The 13371-nt window shown below is 40.2% G+C and overlaps 1 protein-coding gene across 1 annotated transcript in view; it reads left to right on the top strand.

The window, feature by feature from the left end:
* mtmr7a (myotubularin related protein 7a) overlaps window positions 1-13371 on the top strand; it is a 67489-nt gene that overhangs the window by 10239 nt on the left and 43879 nt on the right. The window contains exons 3-5 of the mRNA XM_060926954.1: window positions 7057-7219; window positions 9481-9638; window positions 9827-9955. Of these exons, the coding sequence (XP_060782937.1) occupies window positions 7057-7219; window positions 9481-9638; window positions 9827-9955 (450 nt within the window). The remainder of the gene's footprint in view (window positions 1-7056; window positions 7220-9480; window positions 9639-9826; window positions 9956-13371) is intronic.

Raw genomic sequence — 13371 nt, 5'->3', positions numbered from 1 at the left:
CAAATTCCTAAGACTATCCTAATTATGCCCAAATGCCAAAATCTTACTTAATCCTGCCTTTAGCAAGATACGAAGATGTATTCGCCGGTGTAGTCTCAGGCCTCGCCGTGGGAGCACGTGAGCCGCTCGTGATGGAGGCGTAGAAACTTTCGGGTCCAGCGGAGCACTTGGGTGGTTCCCGTGGAAAGCAGAGGATTCTTGGTCCGAACCTCAGCGTTCGTGAGGAAAAGTCTCTGATCAGAATAAGATGCACAGCGCTTTTGAGTTAAAAAGGATTCAATCGCTTCTTAACTTTTAACTGCCTGGGCTGCAGTCGTGACGTCACTTCTAATACAAGTAAACCGGTTGTAACTCAGGTTGAGTTTAAAGATCGTGCGACTCTAGAGTTTACCTTTGCCAAGGGTAAGAAAGAAAATCGCGCTGAGTGATGGATCTTGCAAGAAAGAAGACGTCTTTTTGGGTGGAGAGCATCCCTTTTGTGCGTCTAGACTCGTTGAAATCCGGACGCGAGAGACAAAATGGCGGAGCTTCCACTTGGATTTATGCGTGCATGGCGGACTGACGTAGATGATCCCGCCCACGCGTGACGTAGATCACGCGGAAGGTGCCTGGGAATTGTAGTTCTGACACAAGATGGCGGCATGATACCTACATGTTGAATCATGTCATTATTTTTAAGCCATTTTTGGTCTTCAGCATTTCTTTACATGTGCCTAAGACTTTTGCGTAGTACTTTAATCTTTATACCGCTGAAGTTTTCCAGCCCAAAATATGTTCAAAACCCACCAAAATGCACTTGAAACCGCCCAACTGGGTGGGAAACCTCCCAATCTGGCAACACTGCCAGTATTCCGGAGGGGGTCTACTAGTAGCTATGCCGGATCCAAAGACAGTCCTCCTGTCAGAACCTGTGTTGTGAAACGACATAAGATAAAGGTACGTAGAGCTATAGATTCTACATGATAATCATAAATGTAATCATAAAGTCGGCGTGATATCAGTCATGTATTTGCTTGTGAAAGCTTGCGGCTTTCATGTAACTGCCGCCTAGCAACGAGAGGCAAAGGGTAAAGAGGGTAGGCTATCATAGATTCTATTCGGAAGAGATCAACACAATTCTAGACTCCCAGAAGATGAAGAGCTAGCACTAGAGAGTTCACCGGCGTTTTCATGCGCCATTTCCATTGAGTAGAACCAGAGTAGAACAGCCAGTGAACCGCAGCGTGTTCTTCCGCTGACGTCACAACATGGCCGCGAGCCACGGACCCAGTTTTCTTGCGCTGTGCAATTAAAAGTTGGATATTCGCGTAACAACAGCTTCTTTTCACGTAATTATAACAGAAATCTAACATGTTTGCCATGTTGTATAGTTTATTTAAGAAATTGCATAGAGTCATGTTCGTGTCATCAGCCCTTTAAGCTGTGATAGTTGTTTGGCAACTCCGTCAGATGATATTTGTAAGTCATCAATCGAAAGATATGGAGATGTAGAAATACTGGGTAGAGGTATTTGTTCTTTTGTGAATACAGAAAAGAAATAAGAATTCAAAGTTTCAGCTTTATCTTTATCTGTAACACTCACGCCTTGTTTGGTCTTAAGAGGTGGGATACCAAGATTCTCAGATCTATTGCGTTTAATGTACGACCAGATTTTTTTTGGATTTTCAGTAAGGCTCTCGCCAATGACGTCATTTAAGTAGCAACTGCGGGATTCTTTAACCAATTTTGACACAAAGTTGCGCTGACGTTTAAAAGCTTTCCAATCATTTTGAGATTTTGTACAAACAGCCTTTTTGTGGAGAAGATCCTTTTTACGCATTTCACGTTTTATCTGATGATTAATCCATGGTAAATTAAACTTTGGTTTTGAAGACTTTTGAGGTACAAACTTAAAAATTCCAGTGTTTACAGTATGCTTGAAGATGTTCCAATTTTGTTCCACAGAATTTCCCCATGGATTTGAAGCAAAAAATTCAGATGATGACTTAATTATAAAATCATTTAGTCCATCAAAATTAGCTTTTTTGTACCGGTAGATGTAAACCTTGTGAGGATGTTTAGTAGAACGATGTGGTTTTAGGTTGACTTCAAAGTTGACTATATGATGATCGCTCAAACCAGATGACGTGGATACATTTGAGACACTTGTGGGTGCAATAGTTAATTATTGAAATTAAGTGATCAATCTCATTAAATCAGTCTCATTAAATTTTGAACGTTAATAATTAAAATGAATCAATCCCATTGAATCGTTTACTTTGACTCATTTGAATTGAATCATACCATAGAATCAGTCTCATTTGAAGTGAATCATTCAGTGAATCATTTAGTGAATCGTTCAATGAATCATTTAGTGAATTGTATAGTGAATCATTTAGTGAATCGTTCAATGAAGCATTTAGTGAATCATACCATTAATCCTGGTGCTTAATAATAAATTACCAAACAGCTAAATTATGGTATATTTCCAAATTATTACGATCACTTACCATATTACATAACTCATATGCACCTTTTTGAATTCTTTGAGGAGATTGGGGACTTCATATATCGTTCACACAAATAAACACAGTTTGTTTAATAAATGAATTTATTATAACAAAGATAAAAATAATAAATCAATATATACAAGCAGTGAGGTGTGTATATACATGTGTGGTGTGTGTGTATGGCCTAGCTTGTTGCTAGCTAAAACAAAGGAATGTTATCTAAATAGAACAAAGGATTAGCTCTGTTGCTAATGTGTGCTTGTGTATGTGTGTGTGTGTGTGTGTGTATGTGTGTGGGAAGGACTTGACCATGTGTTTAGCCTCGTGTAGCTAACTACACGTGGTGGAGGCCTAGATTAGCCTTGTGTTGCTAGTGTGTTTGTGAAAGGCCCTATGGCCTACCTAAAGTGTGTTTGTTAGGCCTGGTGAGGCCTACTGAGCACGTGTTGCTAAAGACAAAGGGAAGCTGTCTAAAGTGTATCAGGCCTGGTCAGGCCTGTTGAGCACGTGTTTTCTCAGTAACAAAAAGATTCCACACTCATAACATTACCAAACTCACTGAAACCTTGATAAGGTCAAAATGTATGATAAGGAAATTAAAGTGTTATTCAGAGAGAAAAGCATGCACAACCTATTAAAACAATTGAGAGAACATAGAACCAAAATAAATCAACACGCTGCATGTCTAACAGTGTAACAGATAAACCTGGGTTTAAATTCACACTATTTCAAATAAAAGCAAATTCCTAAGACTATCTTAATTATGCCCAAATGCCAAAATCTTACTTAATCCTGCCTTTAGCAAGATATGAAGAACTATTTGCCGGTGTAGTTTCGGGCCTCGCCATGGGAGCACGTGAGCCGCTCGTGATGGAGGCGTAGAAAACTTTCAGGTCCAGCGGAGCACTTGGGTGGTTCCCGTGGAAAGCAGAGGATTCTTGGTCCGAACCTCAGCGTTCGTGAGGAAAAGTCTCTGATCAGAATAAGATGCACAGCGCTTTTGAGTTAAAAAGGATTCAATCGCTTCTTAACTTTTAACTGCCTGGGCTGCAGTTGTGACGTCACTTCTAATACAAGTAAACCGGTTGTAACTCAGGTTGAGTTCAAAGATCGCGCTATTCTGGACTTTTACCTTGGCCAGTGGTTGGGCACAGAACGCGCTGGATGGTGAATCTTGCAAGAAAGAAGTGTTTTCGGGTTGGAGAGCATCTCTTTTGTGCGTCTAGACTCATTGAAATCCGGACGCGAGAGACAAAATGGCGGAGCTTCCGCTTGGACTTATGCGCGCATGGCGGACTGACGTAGATGATCCCACCCACGCGTGACGTAGGTCACGTGGAAGAGGCCTGGGAATTGTAGTTCTGACACAAGATGGCGGCATGATACCTACACACTGTTGGGACAGGTAGACAAAAGTAGGTCAAGAGTTTTTCCAGATGCAAGTCTAGTTGGCACTTAAACGTGTTGAGACAATGAGTAATCATCAAGCATGTGCATAAATTTATTGTGCTGAAATGCAGTCGCAGGATTAGTTATAGATGGGATCTCTTGGTTCCAATCAGTATCGCCAAGGTTGAAGTCTCCACCCATGATAATGTTGGGATGGTTTGGAACTTTCATAAAAACATTGTTTATAGAGTCACTCAGATGATCAAGTATCTCAATAGATGAATTTGGTGGTCTATAAAAAGATGAAATGTACAATGTTTTTTGATTTACAATTTTCAGAGAGGACCATAGGACTTCACAATTATCCACATTAAAATCAGTTTCTTCGACATATGCGAGGTCTGATTTCTGAGAACCGTGTAGGAAGGCGGAAAGAAAGAATATGTTGGAATATCTGGACTGAGCTTGGATTCAGTCCCCAATACAATATCAGGATCATGTAGATCAAGTAGAGCTTGAAATTCAGTCGAGTGTTTTAAGCTTTTAAGTCCATTGCAATTTATTATCATTCCCTTTAATTTTGTTTTCTTATTCCGCCTCAATGAACTCGTTGCTGGATTATTTGATCTTAAAGAATTGTTAATATTGTTATCCACAGAATCGGATAGAATATCAAAAGAATTTGATAAGTCCAGAGAATTTAAAGACAGGTCCAGAAGCATATTTAAGAAATTCGGGCGGTCACAGTCGGGACAAATCCACGAACATGAAGAGTTGACAAGTGCCTGGTATTCATCATTATTCATCCCTAGGCAACGAGTGTGTATCCAAGAATCACATGAATCGCATTGTATTCCACGTTGGTTGGATTTCACTGGCTTTTTGCATAGACTACAAGGGAATTTCCAAGTAGGGCCAGGGTTAATATTAATGTCTCCACATAGAAGAATTAAATTTAACAAAATACATGACTTGGGTTTTATAACAAACATGGCGGAACGTTGTTGACGGCAATAGGATGTAACGAAGGCTTCGAAACCCATCCAGTTAATAGAGTTTAACCCTGTAGACAATTTGATTAGGTCATTTGTAGTAATACTGACTGATTCAAGTCTTGGAGTCAAATAAAATCAAGTAAAAAGGCCGATAAAAAGGAAAATTAACGGAGCTCTGAAATACACGTCCGTCATTGTTGATTGCACTGATATCCCACCCAGGGTGTATTTCCTCCTCACCCAAGTGTGTTTCCTTGACTTACTCCTTCGTCCCATTCAGCCTTCAGCGCGCCCTGAGAAAGCTGGAGAGCGCGTGAATGCTCACGCTATGTCCGATGCCGCTCGAGCCGTATCCCGCGCCTCCTCCTATTCCAAACCTGCCTCCTCCGCGTCCACCACCGGACATCGCCCTCTTCCCGCTCAGCAGCTTCTCCACTACTCTGTGTGTGTGTGTGTGTGTGTGTGTGTGTGTGTATATACACAATACACAGTGTCTTGCAAAAGTATTCATCCCCCTTGGTGTTTGTCCTGTTTTGTCGCATTACAAGCTTGAATTAAAATAGATTTTTGGAGGGTTAGCGCCATTTGATTTACACAACATGCCGACCACTTTAAAGGTGAATTTTTTTTTTTAATTGTGACACAAACAATAATTAAGATGAAAAAACCAGACATCTGGAGTGTGCATAGGTATTCATCCTCCCAAAGTCAATACTTTGTAGAGCCACCTTTTGCTGCAATTACAGCTGCAAGTCTCTTGGGGTATGTCTCTATTAGCTTAGCACATCTAGCCACTGGGATTTTTGCCCATTCCTCAAGGCTAAACTGCTACAACTCCTTCAAGTTAGATGGGTTCCATTGGTGTACAGCAATCTTCAAGTTATGCCACAGACAATCCACAACTGGATTGAGGTTTGGGCTTTGATTAGGCCATTCCAAGACATTTAAATGTTTTATTTTAAACCACTCCGTTGTGGCTTTCGTAGTATGTTTAGGGTCATTGTCCTGCTGGAATGTGAACCTTCATCACAGTCTCAAACCTCTGGCCGACTCAAACAGGTTTTCCTTCAGAACTGCCCTGTATTTAGTGCTATCCGTCTTTCCTTCAGTCCTGACCAGCTTTCCTGTCCCTGCAGATGAAAAACATCCCCACAGCATAATGCTGCCACCACCATGCTTCACTGTAGGAATGGCATTCTCAGGGTGTTGGGTTTGTGCCACACATGACATTTCCCATGATGACCAAAAAAGATCAGTTTTAGTCTCATTTGACCACAGAATGTTCTTCCATGTGTTTGGGGAGTCTTCCACATGCTGTTGGGCAAACTCCAAACGTGATTTCTTAAGCAATTACTTTTTTTCTGGCCACTCTTCCATAAAGCCCCGCTCTGTGGAGTGTACGGCTTAAAGTGGTCCTATGGACAGATACTCCCATCTCCACTGTGGATCTTTGCAGCTCCTTCAGTGTTATCTTTGGTGTCTTTGTTGCATCTCTGATTAATGCCCTCCTTGCCCGGTCTGTGAGTTTTGGTGGGCGGCCTTCTCTTGTCAGGTTTGTAGTGGTGCCGTATTCTTTCCTATTTGCTATAATGGATTGAATGGTGCTCCCTGGGATATTCAAAGTTTGGGATATTTTTTATAACCCAACCCTGATCTATACTTCTCCACAACTTTGTCTCAAACCTGTTTGGAGGCTGCTTGGTTTTCATGTTGCTTGCTTAGTAGTGTTGCAGGGTCAGGGTCCTTCCAGAACAAGGGGATTTATACAGACATCATGCGACAGATCATGTGACACTTTGATTGCACACAGGTGGATCTTAATCAGCTTATGAAGTGAATTGGTTGGACCAGCTCTTATTTAGGGGTTTCATACAAAAGGGGGTGAATACCTATGCACACTCCAGATTTCTGGTTTTTCATCTTAATTATTGTTTGTGTCACAATAAAACAAGAATTTTCACCTTTAAAGTGTTAGGCATGTTGTGTAAATCAAACGGTGCTAACCCTCCAAAAATCCATTTTAATTCCAGCTTGTAATGCGACAAAACAGGACAAACACCAAGGGGGATGAATACTTTTGCAAGACACTCTCTATATATAATATGATTGGTAGGAAGTCATTTTATATGGCACATATATTGACAAAGCTTCATACTTATATATGCTCTGGTTTTTAATCACAGGTGCTTCATAGTCTGGTGTGTAATATTAAGAAACAAAGCACTACTCCTCTGGGATGCCCACTTCTCATTCAGTGCAAGAATTTCCAGAATATTCAACTCATCATCCCACAAGAGAGCGAGTGCACTGATGTTTTTATGTCACTCTTACGACTCTCCAGGGCAGGTAAACTGAAATCTTTCAGAAATCTTCAGTATGATCTTCAATATGATTTTGTTTTTGGACTTTGATGTCTTTATTGTACTATAGTTGAAAGACAGATATCTTATGAATTCACAGGACCAAATGGGAGAAAATAATTTGTATTTAACAGTTATTCTCCAAAAGGGAAGTGACTATCGGTGAATAATAATCGAGACAAAGTTGAGGTTATTATTCACGAATATTCACTGAGCCTGAGGCGGATGATTGTTTTCGTATAAATCCACAGGTAATTATTTTAAAAAATCGTATTAAAAAATTTTTTATTTCCAACTTCAGAAGTGGCATACAAATGTAATAAAGGTGCGCGCAGACTAGTGTTACTTATCTATGCCGATTCACATGAAATACTTTGTTTTGAAATAGATAAAACAAATCACAATTCCACTTTACCTTTGAATAGTTTTAGACCAAACTTCGTAGCATCTTTGGTGCTTTTCAGAACAGCATTTTCTTTTATAATTTGTAATTCTTCCTCACTTACGGTGACGAAGCAATTGGCCGCCATTTTGCCAAGTCACTTGAGGTGATCAGTGGCGGCTGGCTCATAGGGGGCGCTCGGGCACCGCCCTCCCAGATGTGGAGGGGAAAAAAATATAAAATATATCGATATATATTTTTACAAATTTTATTATCAGTGTCAGTTTTACTTAATAGTGTGTGCCTACATGCGATCTGAATTATTTAAACAACATTTCCACCAACTGACTCTCATTCAATGGTGAATTTCCACCGACAGACGCGCATCATTTCTCTTCTTGGGTGCTCGGCAAAGCGCCCCAGAAGTGTAGCGGAATAGCCAATCGTGTATGGTTGCTCGGGAAAAATCATAAATATTTGGCCAATCAGCATCGCCGAATTTAATGGTTTTGGGGCGCTGGAAATTTCGCCCCTGCTACAGAAAATGCATCTCTCTCTCTCTCTCTCTCTCTGTCTTTGATGTTCAAAACTAGACTTTTGGTTCATATTGGACAATAATCACATCTTTCTTGTCATAGTTTGCATTCACAACAAGAGTGTCAACACTGTGTTTCGCTCCCCCTCTCACTGTCTCGTTTCACAGAAATACACCTAGCTCAGAACACACACACACACACACACACACACACACACACACACACACACACACACACACCTCATTTCATAGTCACTCTCTCACACAGAAATCTTACACTCACCTTAGAATCAGACACACACACACACACACACCACTTCACTCAGTCCCACACTCACCTTAGAAACCTTCCTCCCTCTCTCTCACTCACTCATTCACACTCTCTCTCTCTCTCTCTCTCTCTCTCTCTCACACACACACACACACACACACATACACACACACACACACAGTTGATTTGTATAGATTCAGCTGAAATCATACCCTTGCTGTAAACTTCTCTCAAGAACTTGAGTATTGTATTGTATTTGAAACCGTTCCTTTCCAAAGCATAAATGGAGCCTAATGTAGCTGTAAATTGTTAATTTACTTTATCTGTGAAACTGCTGATTTTGAGAAGGAAATTAAATTATTATTGTTGAATTGTCATTGTCTGACTGTTCATTTGAATGCTTATACTGGACTAGGCAGGGAACTCTACTGGCACACACCAGCCCCACCAAGAATTTTTTTCACCAGCCGCCACTGGAGGTGATTATCAAGAAATACACTGAATTTCTCAACCAATCAGTGCACGCAATTTTCAATAATCACCTCTGTATTTATACTAAAAAGACTTAACGTAGGTCTTCATATATTGCCTGGGTATAAAACATTTTTTCTCACCATGTTCTACTCTAGTACTTTTAATACTAAACAGTCAGACCCATAGGGATTCACTATTTTATGTGAACCACAAATTAAAAACCGCTAAATGCAAAAAAGAGTGTGCAAAATTTTCATACATTACAATACCTGTGCCCGAAGGTAATTAAATAACACAATTTCTCTGCCTTTTTTGTAGTAAGCTGTCATTAGCTTTTCTCTTTCTTCTGCAGTTATTCAAGTCTTCAGATATCCATATATTTAGAGATTTACGATATTTCTTCTGTGTCATGATGAATAACAGGCTCCCAGTGCTTAGAAAATCAAACCCTGATATTGTTATTCTTTTAATAAACTAAAAAAGGCTCCAGTTATATTTAGGTTCTCTTTGCTTATTGGTTTTCAGTGTTATGTACTGTATTATTTTGCTGTTACCGTTGTCATTTTGCATTTTTCTGTCTTTCAGAGCGATATGAGGAGCTTTACTGTTTTTCTTTCAAGCCTAATTTCAACAAGGCAGAGAGGGAAAAAAACTGGGCCTTTATAGACTTGAAGGCTGAATACAGTCGATTGGGAGTGCCAAATAAATTGTGGCACGTCACCTCTATCAACCGAGAATACAGGGTCAGTGTGTATCTCAGCTGTTATATTCTGATGTTTGTCTCTATGTCAGAAATGTAGAGTGGAGCGCTGAGAAAACACAGTATGGAAGGCAACTCATGGTGAAATTGAATCAATGTGTGACATGTATACATAGATGATATCTATACGCTTGTAAACGAAGCCTGTGACCTTGAATCCATCTTCTCCAGGTATGTGACAGTTACCCCGCTGACCTGTTTGTGCCTAAATCAGCCACGCTCCCTGTCATCATAGGGAGCTCCAAGTTTCGCAGCAGAGGCCGATTTCCTACGTTGTCCTACTACTCCAAAGAAACACAAGTGAGTTTTCAAAACATTCTTTGCAGTGAATATAAGCTTTTAGGGCTCCTTTTAATGATGGGTTACAGAGTCTGACCCTTTGCTCCTTCGAAGACTTATGACCTGCTTGTTACTGGTCATCTGATAGCAGTTCAAATGGAATACCTTTTATGTAACACCAGACTTTGAAACTGATGAGACTCCATAACATTTTTGCTCATGTGGTTTTTTTATCCCCTGCTGGCTGAAAGGCCTGAAGGAGGATTATGTCGTGGCGATGTCCGTCCATCCGTTTGTCCATCCCGGGAAGAGTGCTCACCCTCTGAAATCAACTCCTCTCACAGTTTGTGGAGGAATTTCACAAAACTTGGCAGGATTCTTTGTTTTATGTCGGTAATACGCATATTGTAATTTCGTTTAATTCGGTCACATTTTACCAGAGTTACAGCCCTTGATTAACAAAATTATACTTTGATGATTTCGAGAGAGTATGTTTTCCTTCTGAGATCAACTCCTCTCACAATTTGTGGAGGAATTTCACCAAACCTGGTAAAAGACTTTGTTATATGTCAGTAGTACGCAAGTTGTTATTTTGTTCAATTCTGTCACATTTTACCAGAGTTACAGCCCTTGATTAACAACCTTGTACTTTCACAATTCCATGAAGGTGTGCTTGCCTTCTGACATCAACTCCTCTCACAATTTTTGGACGAATTTCTTGAAGCTTGGCAAAAGGCCTTGTTATATGACAGTAATACACAGATTGTGATTTAATTTCGTTTGTGAAAATTTTACCAGAGTTTTGATCCTTGATTAAATAACTTGTACTTTGACAATTTCATGAGGGTGTACGTTCTTCTGAAATCAACTCCTCTCACAATTTGTAGAGGAATTTCACCAAACTTGGCAAAAGGCTTTGTTATATGACGGTTCATATTGAAATTTAGTTTAATTTGGGCAAATTGTACCAGAGTTATGCCCTTAATTATTAACAAACTTGTACTTTGGCAATTTCATCAAGGTGTGCTTGCTTTCTGAAATCAACTTCCCTCACAATTTTTGGAGGAATTTCACGAAACTTGGCAGGATTCTTTGTTATATGTCGGTAATACACATATTGTAATTTTGTTAAATTCAGTCACATTTTACGAGTTACAGCCCTTGATTAAAAACCTTGTACTTTCACAATTCCATGAAGGTGTGCTTGCCTTCTGACATCAACTCCTCTCAGAATTTTTGGACGAATTTCTCGATGCTTGGCAAAAGGTCTTGTTATATGACGGTAATACGCAGATTGCAATTTTAATTTCGTTTGTGAAAATTTTTACCAGAGTTTTGACCCTTGATTAAATAACTTGTACAGTGGCATGCAAAAGTTTGGGCACCCTTACTTAAAATGTCTGTTACTGTGAATAGTTAAGTGAGCAGAAGATGAACTGATCACCAAAAGGCATAAAGGTAAAGATGACACATTTCAGCGTTTTCTGCAAGATTTGTGTATTATTTTTGTTTTGTACAATTGGAGAGTGAAAAAAGAAAAGGAACATCATGCAAAAGTTTGGGCACCCCAATACATTTGAGTTCTCAGGTAACTTTTACCAAGGTTCCAGACCTTAATTAGCTTATTGAGCTGTGGCTTGTTCAAATTCTTCATGAGGAAAGGTCAGATGATGCAGATTTCAAAGCTGTATAAAGTCTCGGACTCCTCAAACTTGTCCCTAAAATCAACAGCCATGGGCTCCTCTAAGCAACTCCATTGCATTCTGAATAATAAAATAATTGATGCTCACAAAGCAGGAGAAGGCTACAAGAATGTAGCAAAGTGTTTTCAGGTAGCTGTTTTCTCCGATTGTAATGTTATTAAGAAATGGCAGTTAACAGAAACAGTGGAGATCAAGGTGAGGTCTGGAAGATTAAGAAAACTTTCTGAAAGAACTGCTCATTGGATTGCTAGAAAGGCAAATAAAAACCTCTGCTTGACTGCAAAAGACCTTTAGAAAGATTTAGCAGACCCTGGAGTGGTGGTGCACTGTTCTACTATGCAGCGACACCTGAATAAATACAGTGCCTTGCAAAAGTATTCATACCCCTTGAACTTTTTCACATTTTTCCACCTTACAACCACAAACTTAAAAGTTTTTTATTGAGATTTTATGTGATAGACCAACACAGAGTAGTACATAATTATGAAGTGAAATGAAAATGATAAATGGTCTTCAAAATTTTAAACAAATAAAAATCTGAAAAATGTGATGTGCATCAGTATTCGGCCCCCCTGCGTCAATACTTTGTAGAGCCACCTTTTGCTGCAATTACAGCTGCAAGTCTTTTGTGGTATGTCTCTACCAGCTTTGCACATCTAGACACACTGAAATTTTTGCCCATTTTTCTTTGCAAAATAGCTCAAGCTCAGCCAGATTGGATGGAGAGCGTCTGTGAACAGCAGTTTTCAAGTCTTGCCACAGATGCTCAATGGGATTTAGGTCTGGACTTTGACTGGGCCATTCTAACACATGAATATTCTTTGATCTAAACCATTCCATTGTAGCTCTGGCTGTATGTTTAGGGTCATTGTCTTGCTGGAAAGTGAATCTCCTTCCCAGTCTCAAGTCTTTTGCAGCCTCCAACAGGTTTTCTTCCAGGATTGCCCTGTATTTAGCTCCATCCATCTTCCCATCAACTCTGACCAGCTTCCCTATCCCTGCTGAAGAAAAGCATCCCCATAGCATGATGCTGCCACCACCGTGTTTCACAGTGGGGATGGTGTGTGCAGGGTGATGAGCAGTGTTTGTTTTCCGCCACACATAGCGCTTTGCATTTAGGCCAAAAAGTTCAACTTTGGTCTCATCTGACCAAAGCCCCTTCTTCCACATGTTTGCTGTGTCCCCTACATTTCTTATGCCTGTCTTTCAACAATGGTTTTCTTCTTGCCACTCTTCCAAAAAGGCCAGATTTGTGGAGTGTACGACTTATAGTTGTCCTGTGCACAGGTTCTCCCACCTGAGCTGTGGATTTCTGCAGCTCCTCCAGAGTGATCATGGGCCTCTTGGCTGCTTCTCTGACCAGCGCTCTCCTTGCTCGCTCTGTCAGTTTAGGTGGACGGCCATGTCTTGGTAGGTTTGCAGTTGTGCCGTACTTTTTCCATTTTTGAATGATGGACTGAATGGTGCGTCTTGAGATGTTCAGAGCTTGGGATATTTTTTTATAACCTAACCCTGCTTTAAACTTCTCCAGAACTTTATCCCTGACCTGTCTGGTGAGTTCTTTGTTCTTCAGTGTTCTCTAACAAACCACTGAGGCCTTCACAGAACAAGTGTATTTATGCTGAGAGTAAATTACACACAGTAGGACTCTATTAACTAATTAGATGACTTCTGAAGGCAATTGATTGCACTGGATTGTATTTAGAGGTATCAGAGTACAGGGGGCTGAATACT

This window comes from Neoarius graeffei, chromosome 8 (assembly GCF_027579695.1).
Source record: "Neoarius graeffei isolate fNeoGra1 chromosome 8, fNeoGra1.pri, whole genome shotgun sequence".
NCBI lineage: Eukaryota > Metazoa > Chordata > Actinopteri > Siluriformes > Ariidae > Neoarius > Neoarius graeffei.
This window is presented reverse-complemented; position numbering and strand designations above follow the sequence as displayed.